This window comes from Gigantopelta aegis, chromosome 7, assembly GCF_016097555.1.
Source record: "Gigantopelta aegis isolate Gae_Host chromosome 7, Gae_host_genome, whole genome shotgun sequence".
In the NCBI taxonomy this organism is placed as follows: domain Eukaryota; kingdom Metazoa; phylum Mollusca; class Gastropoda; order Neomphalida; family Peltospiridae; genus Gigantopelta; species Gigantopelta aegis.
In genome coordinates this window covers 30694273-30714676 of record NC_054705.1, presented here as the reverse complement: position 1 = coordinate 30714676, position 20404 = coordinate 30694273, and the positions used below count along the sequence as shown (strand labels likewise).

Here is a 20404-nt window from a genome sequence, read left to right as displayed (position 1 = left end):
CTAACAGATTAATCATAATTGCAGCCAAGCATAAGCTGGGCTTGGAAATCAATTAAAACAGGAGACTGCTTTATGACTTGTGACAACTTCATTAAGTCATGCTACTTTGTATTAGTGTTTAACCACTAACGGTTCAAGTTTGTTTTCTGGGTACTCCGCTTATGAATTTACTACCTACAGCTCACCGTATGTGATAGAATATATGTATGGCAGATTCGGTGGTGTATGACACTGGGGTGTGGTGTATGCCAGATGGGATGGGGTAGTTTAAAGTACGGGCGTATGAATATGCCAAAAAGTGGGGGTGGGGGTGGGTGGGTGGGGACACACACACACATATATATAAATATATGTATAAATATTTAAAAAAAAACATCCTTGCTACCACAAAGGGGGGGGGGGGGCACATGCCTCATTGCCCCCCTTCCTACACCAGTATATGGTAACTGGGTTGTACATGAAAAATCATGTTTGACAAAAGATGTGTGTGACAGTTGGGGTGGTCTATGGAAAAATGGGGTGGTGTGTGACAAATGGAGAGACATACATGTATGATAAATGCAGTGGTATGTCAAATGGGGTGATGTATGACAGTGGGGTGAGAAGAAATATGTGTATGATAAATGCAGTGTTATGTCAACTGATATGTGTATGACAAATGGTGTGTGACAAATTGCGCCGTGTATGATAAATGGGATGTGTGATAAATTGAGCAGTATGTATGACAAATGGCGTGTGACAAATTGAGCAGTGTGTATGACAAATGGCGTGTGACAAATTGAGCAGTGTATGACAAATGGGATGTGTGATAAATTGAGCAGTGTATGACAAATGGGATGTGTGACAAATTGAGTGGAGTGGTATATGACAAATGGGATGTGTGATAAATTGAGCAGTGTATGACAAATGAGATGTGTGACAAATTGAGTGGTGTATGACAAATGAGATGTGTGACAAATTGAGTGGTATATGACAAATGGGATGTGTGACAAATTGAGTGGTGTATGACAAATGAGATGTGTGACAAATGAGATGTGTGACAAATTGAGTGGTGTGTGACAAATGAGATGTGTGACAAATTGAGTGGTGTATGACAAATGAGATGTGTGACTAATTGAGTGGTGTATGACAAATGGGATGTGTGATAAATTGAGCAGTGTATGACAAATGAGATGTGACAAATTGAGCAGTGTATGACAAATGAGATGTGTGACAAATTGAGCAGTGTATGACAAATGAAATGTGTGACAAATTGAGCAGTGTATGACATATGGAAAAGAACTGGGTTTTTTTTTTTTTTTTAGAACAAGTTAATGAGATAACGTTGAGACAAATTTATTTCACCGATGGATTCTTTGATTATAACAGCAATTTTTTTTTTATTTCAATAAATATTTTTCTGTAAACAAAGTGTTGATACAATGATAAATGATTTGTGAACTTTGGTTGGACTAGATAGTAAAGGGTTTATTGAAGGATCTGCCTGTCCTGTTCTTTACACTGCTGTGATTTAATTTGTTAACTTTTATATTGATTTGATTATCACTTCATATATTTACCATTGATTGACATCCAATAGCTGATGTATTTTTCAGCTTCGGGGGGGGGGGGGGGGGGGGGGGGGGGGGGATGTAACCCAGTGGTAAAGTGTTTGCTTGATGCGTGGATGGTCTGGGATCGATCCCCGTCGGGGACCTATTGGGTTATTTCTCGACATAGCCCAGTGGTAAAGCATTCACTTGATGGGTGGTCGGTCTGGGATCGATCCCTGTCACTGGATCCATTGGGTTATTTCTCGTTCCAGCTAGTGGTCCACAACTGGTGTAACAAAGGCTGTGGTATGTACTATCCTGTCTGTGGGATAGTGCATATAAAAGATCCCTTGCTGCTAATCGAAAAGAGTAGCCCATGAAATGGAGACAGCAGCTTTCCTCTCTCAATATCTGTGTGGTCCTTAACCATATGTCTGACGCCATATAACTGTAAATAAAATGTGTTGAGTGCATCGTTAAATAAAACATTTCCACTCCATTTTTCAGCTGGGGTGCCATTAAACATTCATTCATTCAATCATTCAGTCAGATCCGTCCTCCGACTAACATGCACCACATATCAGACAATTGTTATTGAGCAACCGCCAAACCAATTACCATATCAAACTGTTGCGATAATAACTGTTGCCAATTCAGTAATTTCCCTGTAGTGTTATTGTACACACATTCCTTTCTTAATTCTCTTAATGGCTTACACGTAAGTGGTGACAGGCAATTACGCCAACTTGACGGTAAATGATTTTCAGCAGTTAGCTGATTAATTTTGCTTCAGTTTAATTGTAAGCATGCTCCAATTGGAGTGACACATGCTGGCGTTAGTGTGCAAACAAAGGACATTATGTCACTGGTGAGTTGTAGAAGTCGTGCATTATTAATCATCACCGAGTCATTGTGATCGGACAGAAGATACTATCTAGATCAGTTGTGCGGAAAATGTTATCCATAACAATTGCGTGTATTGTTAGACAAGTCTAGTGAACATGACATTGTGGTAAAGCGCTCGCTTGATGCACAATCGATGTGGGATCAATTCCCGTCGGTGGGCTCATTGGGCTATTTCTTGCTCCAGCCAATGCACCACGACTGGTATATCAAAGGCTGTGGTATGTGCTATCCTGTCTGTGGGATGGTGCATATAAAAGATCCCTCGAAAAGAGTAGCCTATGAAGTGGCGACAGCAGGTTTCCTCTCAATATCTGTGTGGTCCTTAACCATATGTCTGATGCGGTTATTAACCATATGTCTGATGCCATATAACCGTAAATAAAATGTGTTGAGTGTGCGTCATTAAATAAAACATTCCTTTCTTTCCTTCCTTCCTATAACAGGTGGAATTTAGCTCAGTCGATTGAGTTCTCATTCCAGCCAGTGCACCACAACTGGTCAAAAGCCGTGGTGTGCTTTCTGTGGGGAAAATGCATTTAAAAGATCCCTTCTTATTAATGGGGAAAGATGTAGCATGTGCTTCCTCTCTTGAGACTTTGTCATAGATACCAAATGTTTGACATCCAATAGCCGATGATTAATTAATCAATGTGCTCTAGTGGTGTCCTTAAACAAAACAACAGGTGGAATGTAGCTCATTGCTAGAGTGCTTGCTTGATATGCAGTCAGTGGGTCCATTGTGCCATTTCTCGTTCCAGCCAGTGCTCCACAACTGGTGTAGCAAAGACCATGGTATATACTATCCTGTATGAAAGACCCCTTGCTACTAACTGGAAAGAGTAGCCCAATGCGTGACGGCAGTGGGTTTCCTCTATCATTGTCTGTGTGGCCCTTAACTGTATGTCTGAAGCTATATGATCATAAATAAATAATGAATGAAAGAAAGAAATGTTTTATTTAACGACGCACTCAACACATTTTATTTACGGTTATATGGCGTCAGACATATGGTTAAGGACCACACAGATTTTGAGAGGAACGATCAGGTTTAATATACAGCCACAAATATGTTATGCAAGAAAATATATTTGATATGTAATTACAATTTACAATCGTTAAAAGTCTCTTTTAGTCGATAACATCTTAAACATTACAGCAAACTCAGGAATGTCCCTTTAAATAAAAATGTATATTAACCAGCTTTTTGGGGAGAAACCCAGTCTTTATAGTTTGAAATGAGCAATTGCTCTCACTTGTGTGTGCCTGAGCAAAATGATTTCCGTGGGACAACTTAATGTCATCACACCCTGATTCTGCTCATTTATTTTAATCACAATTACTGTGAAGTTGACCATGAGAGCAATTGCTCTCCTGCTTACTGGTAATTTCAGAAAACCAGTTTATTGCTCATGAACAATTTTTGAATTCATGATAAGCACTGAAAAACTGTTTTATTCATTCCTTCATCCATGCTTAATGACGTGCGGTTGGTCTGGGATCGATCCCTGTCAATGGGCCCATTGTGCTATTTCCTGTTCCAGCCAGTGCACCAGTACTGGTGTAACAAAGGCTTTGTTGTGTACCATCCTGTCTGTGGGATGGTGCATATGAAAGATCCCATTCTGTCTGTGGGATGGTGCATATGAAAGATCCCATTCTGTCTGTGGGATGGTGCATATGAAAGATCCCATTCTGCTAATTGAAAAGAGAAGACTGTTGCAATAGGGCAGCAGGTTTCTTTCATTCATTAATTCATTCATCGATCAATTCATTCTTTCATTTATTCATTATTTCATCTTTTCTTTCCTCAACCACCTTTCATTTCTTTCTTAAAGGCTTTCTCAACTATGATACAATTAAAGTTTGTTGTGTTTAACAACACAACTAGAGCACATTGATTTAATAATCATTGTCTATTGCATGTCAAACATTTGGTAATTTTGACATACCATATTTTCGGCATATACGTAAACTGCTACTTTTTTTTACTGTGAATTGCAAGGTGCGGTTTATAAAATGGTGCGCTTTATTTATGAATTTTACGGTAACCGCCGCGCATATAAACCACACTTTTTTCTCTTCTTTTTTTTCATTCTCGTAATAATAATATAGCATACCAAATGACTGGGACTAAAGTATTACTATGGAATGGCTCTTTATTAATAGTCTAGTCAGGCTAGAAACAATACAACACGTGTGTATTCTTATACTTATATTGTCAGAAATAGAGTCGACTGTGAAGTTTCTTAGTTTAATTTCTGTAACATTTGTTGTTAGTAGTGCATCAGATGTGTTTGTCTGTTTTAAAATGAAGTAGCTCGCCTCATATTATACAAAGTAATGTTGTTATAGTTTGTAGCAAACATACCCCACTTGCATGTTCGGTACTGCAGATACAAAATTTGCTATATTTTTCCATTAGTAGCAATTTTTAAGGGCTCTTTTACATGCACTATCCCACAGACAGGATAGCACATACCACAGCCTTTGATATACCAGTCATGGTGAACTAGCTGGAATGAAAAATAGCACAATGGGCCCACTGACGAGGATCGATCCCAGACCGACCGTGCTTCAAGCGAGCGCTTTACCACTAGGCTATGTCCCGCTCCGACCGATGCATATGAAAGATCCCTTGCTGCTAATTGAAAAGAGAAGCCCATTGCAATAGGGCAGCAAGTTTCCTTCATCCATCCATCCATCCATCCATCCATCCATCCATCCATCCATCCATCCATCCATCCATCCATCCATCCATCCATCCATCCATCCATCCATCCATCCATCCATCAATGTCAGGGCTTCTGGATTATGGTAGCCCCACTCCCATGGCTAGTGATATTCAATGTTGGGCTAGTAAATAACTACTATTGCCATGCCCGATGGCTAGTGAATTTTTTTGTGTCGAATGTTGCAGTAAAGTCCATTTTGTAAATATAAATATCCTGACCCCACCGCAACCCCCCAATGTTAGTGTTTATAAGCTCTATCTCCCTCTTTAGGTGACATATCTGATTATTACTAGTATTTAGTAAAATTATTTTAATTTAAAAGTAAAGTAGGGCTAGTCAATTTTTAGTTGTGGCTAGTCAATTTTTTTAATTACTGATCCCATGGCTAGTGGATTTGGAAACAATTTTAGAAGCCCTGAATGTATTCTTTCATTTATTCATTCTTTCATCATTTCTTTCCTCATTCGCCTTTCGTTTTTTCGTTTCTTCAAAAGCTGTCTCAACTTATGATAGAATTAAGTCATTGCATGGTTTTCTCCATTTACGTCGTCCGCTGATATTTCTGTTAGTGGCTCTGCCTGCTTGACTTCACCTAGAAATTGGCCTAATCCTGGAAGTGTGTCTCCTCAGTCTCTTGATACAGAGAGATTAATGGCTTTTCAGCTTGCTGGATGCTCACACATATTGTTTCTCATTCTTTGTTGAAATATTGACCACACTTAGTTACAGTGGACAGATGACCAGCCCCAAAACTAGCCAGACATCACATTGTCCATGCACGTCTGCCTTCAAACAATGATTGACAAATATTGACCCCAAAATGACCCGATTGGCCAGTGAATGTCAAATCGATACTACTTTCCAACAGGAAGTTGTGGCCAGCCATCTCATCAACGCACACAGGCGTCGGATAGATTTCGTGTTTTGTTTGTGCTGTTTTCAAAATCATATTGCTTTAGTAATATAAACACAGCGATATTAAGTTGTAGCTGCGATATTGGATTTTACTCGTATTGATTTGCAAACTAGTGGAGTGTATTTTCATATCAAAGAGAAAGCTATTTTCTGTAACCGAGCTGGCTGTTGCTTTAGACGTGGGGTTGATGTCTGGAAACATATTTTCAAACTAATGAACATCAGAGTGACAGCATTTCACAAACGAGTGACCTCGTGACCTAATAGAAGTTTTATAGGCCATTACAAAATAAATCATGCATTTTCATCTCTGTCCTCCCTGGGGGGTGGGTGGGTGATGGGGTGGGATGTAGCCCAGTGGTAAAGCGCTCGCTTGATGTGCAGTCGGTCTAGGATCAATTCCTGTCAGATGGACCAGACCGTTATATCAAAAGCTGTGGTATGTACTGTCCTGTCTGTAGGATGGTGCATATAAACGATCCATTAGTAGTAATTGAAAAATGTATCGGGTTTCCTCTCTAAGACTATATGTCAGAATGACAAAATGTTTGAAATTCAATAGCCGATGATTAATAAATCAGTGTGCTCTAGTAGTGTCATTAAACAAAACAAACTTCTAACTTTATATGGGTCGTCTTCTAGGACACCTGTTGGTGTGAATATCATTCTTTATTTATGATATCACATGAAAATAACACGTGTGCTATCAAGTTACAGACATATAGTTGGCCACTCCTAGATGATGACCCGGTTGTCACAGCCATATCATGGATGAATGAAATAAAATAAGCATGAGTAAAATAAACTGAAATTGCTTGTTTTGTGACATGTAAGTTAACTGCAATATTGAGGATATACAGTGAAACCTTTCTAAACCGGACACTCTGGATTATAGAGGGTCCGGTTTTGAGAAGTTTCACTGTATAAGAAATGGAATATTATACTTGGTGTCCGTTAGATACCATTTATCTTACAACTCATTGTTTATAAAAGATATCCAACTAGCTTTTGCTCGTTAAATAAGTTTTGAAGCAGCTTGTTATAAGATAAATGGTGTTTAATGGCCATTAATCTTTATTTATTTGCATTATGTGCAATGTCCCCACAGCGCATGCAATGTATGCACAAGTAATAACATGTATTCATACGATACATAACAGTTAAAATTTTATCTTTTTTATTTGCAGGTTCCTTCTGTAGTGCGGTCGATATCACAACCAAAAATATTCTCCTTGAGACAACAGACACAGTTTCTCTGGGACTCCTATTTCTCATCCGTTGATGCCATTGTCGGCACAACTCTAGAGGTAACCACCATGTTTTAAATGAATTTCTCATCCATTGATGCCATTGTCGGCACAACTCTAGAAATAACCACCACGTTTTAAATGAATTTCTTATCTGTTGATGCCATTGTCGGCACAACTCTAGAGGTAGACACCATGTTTTAAATTAATTTCTTATCCATTGATGCCATTGTCGGCACAAATCTAGAGGTAACCACCATGTTTTAAATGAATTTCTCATCTGTTGATGCCATTGTTGACACAACTCTAAAGATAGACACCATGTTTTAAATGAATTTCTCACCTGTTGATGCCATTGTCGGCACAACTCTAGAGGTAACCACCACGTTTTAAATGAATTTCTCAACTGTTGATGCCATTGTCGGCACAACTCTAGAGGTAACCACCACATTTTAAATGAATTTCTCACCTGTTGATGCCATTGTCGGCACAACTCTAGAGGTAACCACCACATTTTAAATGAATTTCTCACCTGTTGATGCCATTGTCGGCACAACTCTAGAGGTAACCACCACATTTTTAAATGAATTTCTCATCTGTTGATGCCATTGTCGGCACAACTCTAGAGGTAACCACCACGTTTTAAATGAATTTCTCATGTGTTCATGCCATTGTCGGTACAACTCTAGAGGTAGACACCATGTTTTCAATGAATTTCTCATCTGTTGATGCCATTGTCGGCACAACTCTAGAGGTAACCACCACGTTTTCAATGAATTTCTCATCTGTTGATGCCATTGTCGGCACAACTCTAGAGGTAACCACCATGTTTTCAATGAATTTCTCATCTGTTGATGCCATTGTCGGCACAACTCTAGAGGTAACCACCACGTTTTAAATGAATTTATCATGTGTTCATGCCATTGTCGGCACAACTCTAGAGGTAGACACCATGTTTTCAATGAATTTCTCACCTGTTGATGCCATTGTCGGCACAACTCTAGAGGTAACCACCATGTTTTCAATGAATTTCTCATCTGTTGATGCCATTGTCGGCACAACTCTAGAGGTAACCACCATGTTTTCAATGAATTTCTCATCTGTTGATGCCATTGTCGACACAACTCTAGAGGTAACCACCATGTTTTCAATGAATTTCTCATCTGTTGATGCCATTGTCGGCACAACTCTAGAGGTAACCACCATGTTTTAAATGAATTTATCATGTGTTCATGCCATTGTCGGCACAACTCTAGAGGTAACCACCACATTTTTAAATGAATTTCTCATCTGTTGATGCCATTGTCGGTACAACTCTAGAGGTAACCACCATGTTTTAAATTAATTTCTCATCTGTTGATGCCATTGTTGGCACAACTCTAGAGGTAACCACCACATTTTTAAATGAATTTCTCATCTGTTGATGCCATTGTCGGCACAACTCTAGAGGTAACCACCACGTTTTAAATTAATTTCTCATCTGTTGATGCCATTGTCGGCACAACTCTAGAGGTAACCACCACGTTTTAAATGAATTTCTCATCAATTGATGCCATTGTCGGCACAACTCTAGAGGTAACCACCACATTTTTAAATGAATTTCTCATCTGTTGATGCCATTGTCGGCACAACTCTAGAGGTAACCACCATGTTTTAAATTAATTTCTCACCTGTTGATGCCATTGTGGGCACAACTCTAGAGGTAACCACCACGTTTTAAATGAATTTCTCATGTGTTCATGCCATTGTGGGCACAACTGTAGAGGTAACCACCACGTTTTAAATGAATTTCTCATCTGTTCATGCCATTGTGGGCACAACTGTAGAGGTAACCACCACGTTTTAAATGAATTTCTCATCTGTTGATGCCATTGTCGGCACAACTCTAGAGGTAACCACCACGTTTTAAATGAATTTCTCATGTGTTGATGCCATTGTGGGCACAACTCTAGAGGTAACCACCACGTTTTAAATGAATTTCTCATCTGTTGATGCCATTGTCGGCACAACTCTAGAGGTAACCACCACGTTTTAAATGAATTTCTCATCTGTTGATGCCATTGTCAGCACAACTCTAAATGTAGACACCATGTTTTAAATTAAATTGGCAATGTCCAAAACATTTTTTTTCTTCAGAAAATGTTTTAAAATTAAGAAAAATCTGAAAAGAAAGCAATTTTATTTATTTATTTATTTATTTATTTAAATTGTATACTAGTAGTTTGGACATGTATGTCCTCAAAACTAACCTTGTTGTTTTTACAGATAATGTGTGATAGATTTTTAAAGTTTTGACTGTGTTTAAAGGCACAAACCCTTGTTTTTAAACACTATGACATATTTTTCACTGTAAGAGCCATTTATGATCAATTAAATCAGACATTACTTATATTTATTGTTTATATTATCAATTTCTGTATACCCGAAGTGTTTCTGGGCATCTTGGCATTTCTAATAGCACAAAATGCATTTTTCATATTTTTTAAAATGCATGTGCCTCTGATAAGTAACGGTTATGGAATGAATGAATGAATGAATGAATGAATGTTTAACGATACCCCAGCACGAAAAATACATCAGCTATTGGGTGTCAAACTATGGTAAATGCAAACAGTAAATTATGATCAACATCAATATAAGAATTCAAGATTTAAATAAAAACAGTGTAAAGTAAAAATACAAATATCACAGATAGATGCTGACTTTTAGTCAAAATTTCAATTTTGTGCTGTATTGGCCATTCTCAAAGAGAATGTTACACCCCTGCACCACGGTGAGGTTACAGCACGTGCAGGGGTAATGGTTATGGAGTCGAGGTTTTTGTCTATTTTAAAGGGTATTTCTTCGTTTTAATATCACAAACTCTTGTTTCACTCTGTTATGACGTTATCCAAATGTGTTAAAGGTTTGTAAATTAATCACATTTAGTGTCCAGTTTTACGGGTTGAAACTAGGCTGTGTAACTTTAAAGATAATATGAGATAGGTTTGCCATTTCAACTATTTCTTTTTATAAATAATATTTAATTTCAACTATTTTTAACAGATACTTTTCAGTTTCAACTATTTGTTAAATACAGATAACTTTAATTTTCAGCTATTTGTTTTTACGGATAATTTTCAGTTTCAACTATTTGTTTTTACAGATAATGTGCCATAGATTTTCACAGCTAAAGTTAGTTTTGATTAATGACACCACTGGAGCACATTAATTAATTAATCATCAGCTATTGGATGTCAAACATTTGGTAATTCTGACTCGTAGCCAACAGAGAAAACCTGCTACATTTTTTTTAATGCAGCATGGGAAGTTTTATAAGCACTTTCCCACAGAGAAGAAAACACATACCATGGCCTTTGTCCAGTTGTGGTGCACTGGTTGGAATGAGAAAAAAACAATGAGGTGAATGGTTCCATCGAGGTGGTTCGATCCTGCGACACAAGCAAGTGCTCAACTGATTGAGCTAAATGTCGCCCCCAGATTTTTAGTTTCAACTATTTGTTTTTGCAAATAATACATGATAGATTTTCATTGTTTCAACTTTTTTTTTTTTAGAAACTTTCAGTTTCAACTATTTGTTTTTAAAGATCATTTTCAGATTTTATACTGTTTGTTTTTGTAAATCATTTTCAGTTTCGACTTTGTTTTTATAGTTAATTTTGAGTTTCAACTATTTGTTTTTTTGCAGATAATACGTGATAGATTTTCTACTGAGCTGTCGCGATCTCGGAACCTGTGGAATATGATTCCTGGTGCTATCTCTATCCTCCCTGAATACTCTGACGTCCTTGAGTCTTTCCCGTTCTACTACGGCCACCTCGCCATGGCCCCGGCTGCCAAGTTCACTGCTGTAATATATGCAACAACGCCTGTGATTTCGTCCTCACCTCTCTTTAGATTACTGAGAAACGTGGCTAGATCGGCCAATGTAGAAAAGGTAATTGTAGTTTCAATGTTATCTTTATGTACTCAGAAAAATCTATTACAATTACAGTGCATATTTTACCTTTTTCTTTTGAACAGTAAAACCTGTCTAAACCGGATCACGCTGATGACCTAATATTTATCCAATTGACACAGGATCCGGTTTCTAGAGGGTCGTGTATTAGAATTAAAAACATTTGGGACCATAAAATGTGGCCAGGTTTTTAAAAGGATTCCAGTTTGGTCAGGGTCAAGTTTAAACAGCTGGTCAAAATTTATTCGAACAAGCTTAAGAAAAATTAATTATTTGTAATCAAAACTTGCTAGTGAAAACTGATGAAAATACACAGGTTTTCAGTTCATTGGCTTGTCCCAGTATCCATCCATTCATCCATCTATTCATCCATTCATCCATCTATCCATCCATCCATCCATTCATCTTCCATCCATACCAGTGATCCCTTCATTCATCTTTCAGCCAGCCAGCCAGGCATCATTCATTCATTCATTCATTCATTCATTCATTCATTCATTCATTCATTCATCTTCCTTTTTCCATCCGTCCATCCATCCATCATCCATCTATCTGTCCGTCCGTCCATATGTCCGTCCATCCGTCCGTCCGTCTATCCATCCATCCTTCATCGATCTGTTCGTCCGTCCATTTATCCATCCGTCCGTCTGTCCGTCCATCCATCCAAATGGTATTATCATTCATTATTGTATCCATTATTCTTTCTTTTTTAATTTTCTCTCCATTCATTTTGAAATAATCGTAACAAGGCGGGATGTAGCCCAGTGGTAAAGCGCTCGCTCGATGCGCGGTTGGTCTGGGATTGATCCCAGTCGGTGGACCCATTGGGCTAGTTCTTGTCACAGCCAGTGCACCACGACTAGTATATAAAAGGCTGTGGTATGTGCTGTCCTGTCTGTGGGATGGTGCATATAAAAGATCCCTTGCTGCTAATCGGAAAGAATAGCCCATGAAGTGGCAACAGCGGGTTTCCTCTCTCAATATCTGTGTGGTCCTTAACCATATGTTTGACGTCATATAACCGTAATTAAAATGTGTTGAGTACGTTGTTAAATAAAAAAATTCTTTCTTTTCTATATGTAAAAAAAATAAATAAAATGACATTCTCAATGGATAAACAGAATTTGGGATACATCCTTTTCCTTAATTTATGCACTTCCTATCATCTGCAAATGTGCAATACACATTTAAGTGTTTTTCTGTGTTTTTTGGAGCTGCAGATTGAAATACTCTAATTTCTTAGAAAGATTTGTAACCAAGTAAGGAATGAAAAAAGAAGAAGAAAAAAGAAGGAATATTGTATTTCCTTTAGGTTCGAACACATCCATAAGTTTCTGGAAGAGCATGTAAAAAAAACCCAGACCTGTAAAAAAAAAATGTGCTGACATGTGAATGGCAAGTAGTATTACTGTAAAGTATCTGATCTTTGTTCTCCTTTCTTAAATAGGAGTGAGATAATGTGAAACATAAAATAATTATTAAAAAACAAAATATGCTGAAAATAATCATGTTTGTTTTCTTTAACGACACCACTAGAGCACATCGGCTAATGGATGTCAAACATTTGGTAATTTTGACATTTAAGGAAACCCGCTTATGTTTTTCATTAGTAGCAAGGGACTTTATATATATACCAACTCACAGACAGGATAGTACATACCAGAGCCTTTGATAATGATATACCTGTCATGGTGCACTGGCTGGAATGAGAAAAGTTTATTCTTTGACAGTGGGAGGGGCGGGACATAGCCCAGTGGGAAAATGCTCGATTGATGCACGGTCAGTCTAGGATCGATCCCCGTCGGTGGGCCTATTGGGCTATTTCTCACTCTAGCCAGTGCACCACGACTGGTATATCAAAGGCCGTGGTATGTGCTGTCCTGTCTGTGGGATGGTGCATATAAAAGATCCCTTAACTACTAATGGAAAAACATAGCGGGTTTCCTCTGACCATGTCAAAATGACCATATGTTTGACATCCAATAGCCAATGATTAATAAATCAATGTGCTCTAGTGGTGTCGTTAAACAAAACAACCTTCTTCTTTGACAGTGGTGTACAAAAATTGTTAAATTGTTTTTAAACTGGACTGGACTAATGATTAACGTGCACATTCAGAGCAAGCTGTTGTAGCGCACGCCTATCTTGGGCACAGGTACCGGCCTCGGCCGGTTTCTCTATCCAAGGCAAGAAAGGTGGGGGGAGGGTAGAGGAGGGACCTCCTGTGCTGGCAGGTGCAAGGGAGCACCAGCAGCCCGACCGTGGTCGGTAGCAGGTTTTTTTTTTTAAACAAATATTCTTTTGCTTTTATATGATGTCAAATGTAATTCAAGGGAAGTCACTCCACCATACAAATGAATTTTTTTTTCTGAAAGATGATGCCTTGTTTAATAAAGATCAGAGAGAGGTACTCTCTTTAACATGCCCCCTATACTACTACGGTTTCAGTCAAGTCCATCCTGGCTGGCCTCTGAATTTTAATAGTGTTAATAGTATGAATTTCAAAACTAAAAATACATGTTATTTTCCAAAAATATGGTAGAAAAAAAAGAGTTAAAATGAGGGGTTAAAAATTAATTAGGACTGAGGCGTTAAAATCAGAGCTGGATGATGCACCAGAAACACACTAATTTTTTAGTTAGGACTAACAATTCTATTGGGTGTTTTTTTGGTGTGCACATATTAATTTTGATGGACCGTGAAACCACCCACATAATACTCCACATTCATGTAATCCTGCATGCCGGCTTGTTGCAGAAAATGGCTGGAAATGAGTAATGGAGATGTTGCGAAAGATTTACAGCAGTGGAGAATTCTGCGAATGTTGTTGGTGAGGTGTTGGTAAGAAGGCTGGTATTGTTACTCACATGTGGCTTGTTGCTATGGAAGCCATGTGTTACAGACATGCTCTGTTAACACTAACATGTAATTGTTATCAGCCCACTGTGGTTACACCAATCTCTAACAGGTGTTTCCGTTAGTACTACCGCAGGTAAGGGTGGGATGGGGGGTGGTAGTGGCCCACTGCAGGGCTGTCAACCTGTGGCAGTTCTTAGGCATGAGAAAATTAGAAGTTGGGGTTCAGGGACTGCAGGCTCTTGGTCGGGTCCAGGGCGAAGTTTTTTTATTGTTGTTTGTCCAAAATGGAAATCGAGCAAGTGCAAGATTTACTAATTAATATGTTTAATGTTAAACCATACAAGTCGGTCATTGGTAGCATCCGCGAGTGATTGTTGGTATTGAACCGAGGGTAGGTTCAATATGCTGTATTATTATTGATAGGTAACGAATTCAGAGACCCTGCATAATCAGCATATGATTTCGTTCAGCTCTAAAGTATAAACCACGATTATAAAATAATTTCATTTTTAGAAAAGGTGTGAGATTATAATAACGTTGCGTGAGAGCGTGATGTTTGTTACAAATGCGTGAGAGTCATGCCAAATGCGTAAGAGTTGACAGGTATGCCACTGTTGTTACACCAATCTCTAACAGGTGTTTCCATTAGTACTGCCGCCGGTGGGTGGAGCATGTAACAGTTATCGGCCCACTGGGGTTACACCAATCTCTAACAAGTGTTTCCGTTAATACTAAAGCAGGTGGGGGTGGGTGGTGGAGCATGTAACAGTTATCGGCCCACTGTGGTTACACCAATCTCTAACAAGTGTTTCCGTTATAACTGACACAGGTGGGGGTGGGATGGGATGGTATCGGCCCACAGGGGTTACACCAATCTCTAACAGGTGTTTCCATTAGTACTGCCGCCGGTGGGCGTGGGTGGTGGAGCATGTAAGTTATCGGCCCACTGTCGTTACACCAATCTCTAACAAGTGTTTCCGTTATAACTGACACAGGTGGGGGTGGGATGGGATGGTATCGGCCCACAGGGGTTACACCAATCTCTAACAGGTGTTTCCATTAGTACTGCCGCCGGTGGGCGTGGGTGGTGGAGCATGTAAGTTATCGGCCCACTGTCGTTACACCAATCTCCAACAAGTGTTTCCGTTATAACTGACACAGGTGGGGTGGGATGGGATGGTATCGGCCCACTGGGGTTACACCAATCTCTAACAGGTGTTTCCATTAGTACTGCCGCCGGTGGGCGTGGGTGGTGGAGCATGTAAGTTATCGGCCCACTGTCGTTACACCAATCTCTAACAGGTGTTTCCGTTAGTACTGACACACGTGGGGGTGGCATAGGATGGTATCGGCCCACTGGGGTTACAGAAGTCTCTAACAGGTGTTTCCGTTAGTACTACCGCAGGTGGGGGTGGGATGGGATGGTATCGGCCCACTGTTGTTACACCAATCTCTAACAGGTATTTCCGTTAGTACTACCGCAGGTGGGGGTGGGTGGTGGAGCATGTAACAGTTATCAGCCCACTGTTGTTACACCAATCTCTAACAGGTGTTTCCGTTAGTACTACCGCAGGTAAGGGTGGGTGGTGGAGCATGTAACAGTTATCAGCCCACTGTCGTTACACCAATCTCTAACAGGTGTTTCCGTTAGTACTACCGCAGGTAAGGGTGGGTGGTGGAGCATGTAACGGTTATCAGCCCACTGTCGTTACACCAATCTCTAACAGGTGTTTCCGTTAGTACTACCGCAGGTAAGGGTGGGTGGTGGAGCATGTAACGGTTATCAGCCCACTGTCGTTACACCAATCTCTAACAAGTGTTTCAGTTAGTACTGACACAGGTGGGAGTGGGGTAGTGTGGGGTGGTGTAGAATGTAATAGTTATCAGCCCACTGTGGTTACACCCAATGCCCATCCAGCAGGTGTATTTTCTGTTAGTATTGCCACAGGTGGGGGTGAGTGGGTGGGTGGGGGTTGGAGTATGTAGCAGCTATCAACCCACTGTGGTTCACTGTCAACTCTATTATAAATGGAACACATTGATTAACTATTCATTGGCTGTTGTATGTCAAACATTTGATCATTCAGATACATAGTCTTCAGAAAAAAACCTACTACATTTTCCCATTAGTAGCAAGGGATATTTTATATGAACTTTCCACATAGGACAGCACTTTGTATTGCATATCATGGGGCACTGCTTGAGATAGGGAAAAAAAAATCTCATTTGGTTCACTGAGGACAACTATTGTTATACCAACTGAGCATAATCCCATGCCATAAGTACATAGATGCAATACAAAAGCATCTGTGTTAGTGTATATTCTTACTGCAATTTTTACCGGCCTCGGTGGCATCGTGGTTAGGTCTACAGGCTGGTAGGTACTGGGTTCGGATCCCAGTCGAGGCATGGGATTTTTAATCCAGATACCGACTCCAAAACCTACGTGAGTGTTCTGTAAGACTCAATGGGTAGGTGTAAACCACTTGCACCGACCAGTGATCCATAACTGGTTCAACAAAGGTCATGGTTTGTGCTATCCTGCCTGTGGGAAGTGCAAATAAAAGACCCCTTGCTGTCTGTCATAAAAGAGTAACCTATGTGGCTACAATGGGGTTTCCTCTAAAAAAAACCAGTGTCAGAATGACCATATGTTTGATGTCCAATAGACGATGATAAGATAAAAAATCAGTGTGCTCTAGTGGCGTCATTAAATAATACAAACTTTAGTTTTTACTTTAATGCAATTTCCTCCTCATAACCCGAGCTGGAGGTAATTATAGTGTGGTCTGACATTAGTAAGTAAGTTGTACGGAAGTGCCACTTAGCCCCCTGCCTTTGAAGCTGCCAGGTCTTTTATGTATAAATTATACAGTAGTCTGTTTCCTTTAGAGCATCACCCTTTAACGATGAGTGCACAAATACAGCAAGACCTGCTCAGCTGGCCACCTCCAATAAACAGTCACCTGTTTTAAGAGGCCACATATTTTAATAAACTCATTAGCCCAAGGTTGAATGTTCATACACAGTGAATCCTGTGTTAAGTGGCTGGCCACCCAGGAATGCACATACCACAGCTTTTAATATACCAGTCATGGTGCACTGGCTGTAATGAAAAATAACCTAATGGGCCCACCAATGGGAATTGATCCCAGACCCACCACGCATCAGGTGAGCGCTTTACGACTGGGCTACGACCCACCACTAACCCAAGGTTGAAAAAAAAGAAGGAAATGTTTTATTTAACAACACACTCAACACATTTTATTTACGGTTATATGGCGTCAGACATATGGTTAAGCACCACACAGATTTTGAGAGGACACCCGCTGTCGCCACTACATGGGCTACTCTTCCGATTGGCAGCAAGGGATCTTTTATTTGCGCTTCCCACAGGCAGGATAGCACAAACCATGGCCTTTGTTGAACCAGTTATGGATCACTGGTCGGTGGAAGTGGTTTACACCTACCCATTGAGCCTTGCGGAGCACTCACTCAGGGTTTGGAGTCGGTATCTGGATTAAAAATCCCATGCCTCGACTAGGATCCGAACCCAGTACCTACCAGCCTGTAGACCGATGGCCTGCCACTACGCCACCGAGGCCGGTACCCAAGGTTGAATGCATACGCAAAGACGTGGGCCACTTTTACACTTTTTAAAAAAGTGTTTTATTTTTCACTGCTTTATAATTAATAAATGTCTATTTTAGAGTTTAATGTAAATTTCGGCCTATCGCCGTCTTAAAACATAATAAAATGTAAGTGGAAAGTATACCGTAACTATGATCATTTGGAATTCATTCTGTCATCAGTTTATATATATATATATATATATATATATATATATATATATATATATATATATATATATACAGAACTTCACATACGTTGTTTTTGCTTCCTATTTATTGCACAAGTTTATTTTATATATACCACGCGGTTGAATGGTATGTTCTTGTGCAAAATTAACAAGTGCAATAAATAAGAAGCGAAAACAACGTATGTGAAGTTCTGTATTTATTACATACCTTCTTTTATGTTTTACCAAAACGGTCATAAATTAATACTACCTGTCATGGAGTAAGAACCTTACTTTGCGACAGCCTTGTGTAATGTTTCAAATATGACATGACATCATTTGTAAATCATATATGAAAGAAAGAAATATTTTATTTAACGACACACTCAACACATTTTATTTACGGTTATATGGCGTCAGACATATGGTTAAGGACCACACAGATTTTGAGAGGAAACCCATTGTCGCCACTACATGGGCTACTCTTTCCAATTAACAACAAGGGATCTTTTATTTGCGCTTCCCACAGGCAGGATAGCACAAACCATGGCCTTTGTTGAACTGGTTGGTGCAAGTGGTTTATACCTACCCATTGAGCCTTGCGGAGCACTCACTCAGGGTTTGGAGTCGGTATCTGGGTTAAAAATCCCATGCCTTGACTGGGAACCGAACCCAGTACCTACCAGCCTGTAGACCGATGGCCTAACAATGATGCCACCGAGGCCGGTCAAATCATATATGACATCAAGTAACTAAAACTGCAGTAAAACCAAGGACACTGGGTTAGTTGTTCAGAGAGAAGTCGGTGCAGAGGTCTTACACCCATCCACTGAGTCCTTAAACTCGCTCTGGGTGGGAGCCGATACCGGGCTGCGAACCCAGTACCTACCAGCTTTATGTTTGATGGCTTAACCATGACACCACCAAGGTTTGTGTGCAAGCTTAGCTTACTGAGAGGCAGTTTGATGTATTCCAGTCACAATTCATTAATTGGTACACAGTGGAAATGCCACATTTAATGGATACTAACCGGCCTCGGTGGTGTCGTGGTTAAGCCATTGGATATAAGGCTGGTGGGTACTGGGTTCGCAGCTCGGTACCAGCTCCCACCCAGAGCGAGTTTTAACGATTGTAAGACCACTGCACCCTCTTCTCTCTCACTAACCACTAACCAACTAACAACTAACCCACTGTCCTGGACAGACAGCCCAGATAGCTGAGGTGTGTGCCCAGGGCAGCATGCTTGAACCTTAATTGGATATAAGCACGAAAATAAAATGAAATGAAATGAGAGGAATTTAAGTGGCCTGTTAAGATGGATTGCAGCAGAATACAGGTGGCTGCTTGAACATGTTTGACTGTATGTAAGCATTATTAATTGATAGCCAAGGTATCATCAATCATGTTATGAGCACAAAGCCTGCTGCTGCCATGTAACCTGCTCCTTCCAATTAGCAAGGGATTATTACTCATTATCTCTGAAAGCTATGACAAAGCATATTTAAATGACGGGTCTTTTTTTTTTTTTTTTCTTTTTTTAAGTTTGGGGATTTTTATAAGCATACTAGTACTACCACAGCCTTTGGAATTGCATCAGTGGAACACAGTTCATTGCCTTTCAGTTGATTGGGGTTTTTCTCGTTCTAACCAGTGTACCTCAACTGGTCAAAGGCCATGGTATGTCTGTGGGAAAGTGCATTTAAAAGATCCCTTGCTGCATTAGGAAAAATGTGGCGGGTTTCCTCTAGTGACTACGAGTCAGAATTACCAAATGTTTCACATCCAATAGTTGATGATTAATTAATCAATGTGCTCCAGTGGTGTCGTTAAACAAAACAAACTTAGTTTGACAGAGCCAATATATTTTTCATGCTGGGGTGTCATTAAACCTTCCTTCCTTCCTTCCTTCCTTCCTTCCTTCCTTCCTTCCTTCCTTCATTCATTCATTCATTCATTCATTCATTCCTTTCTTCATTCATTTATTCATTTATTCAGTTGTCCTCTGATCCTAGCAGAGCATTCACTTACCTTGGTGGACACATTCTCTGATTGTTTTTTCCCCCTTCCCCCCTCATCCCAACCAATGCATCATGACTGATATATTAGGCTGTGGAATGTGCTGTCCTGTCTGGGAATTTAAAGAGAATATAAAAGATCCCTTACTGCTAAAGGACTGTTATGAGCTACTATTCGGCAAACTAAATTCAAAATTAAGCATCAGCTCCCCCTTTCTCTTTTGATGAACCATTCCAAAATGCGCCAATTTTTTTTTTTTAAATTTGCAATCATTTACTTTTTTTGTTTTAATCCTACCAGATATAAATTCAATAGCACCAAGAATGCCCCCGTCCGTTACCGATCCCAGTCGGGCTGCTGGTGCTCTCTTACACTTGCCAGCACGGGTGGTCCCCTCCTCCCATCCACCCCAAACCCATTTCCTGTCCTGGATGGAGGAG

At 39.8% G+C, this 20404-nt stretch overlaps 1 protein-coding gene across 1 annotated transcript in view; it reads left to right on the top strand.

The window, feature by feature from the left end:
* The window catches only part of LOC121376972 (exostosin-1b-like), a 148998-nt gene that overhangs the window by 104940 nt on the left and 23654 nt on the right, over window positions 1-20404 (top strand). Inside the window, exons 4-5 of the mRNA XM_041504785.1 lie at window positions 7273-7392; window positions 11021-11269. Coding sequence (XP_041360719.1) covers window positions 7273-7392; window positions 11021-11269 — 369 coding nt within the window. The remainder of the gene's footprint in view (window positions 1-7272; window positions 7393-11020; window positions 11270-20404) is intronic.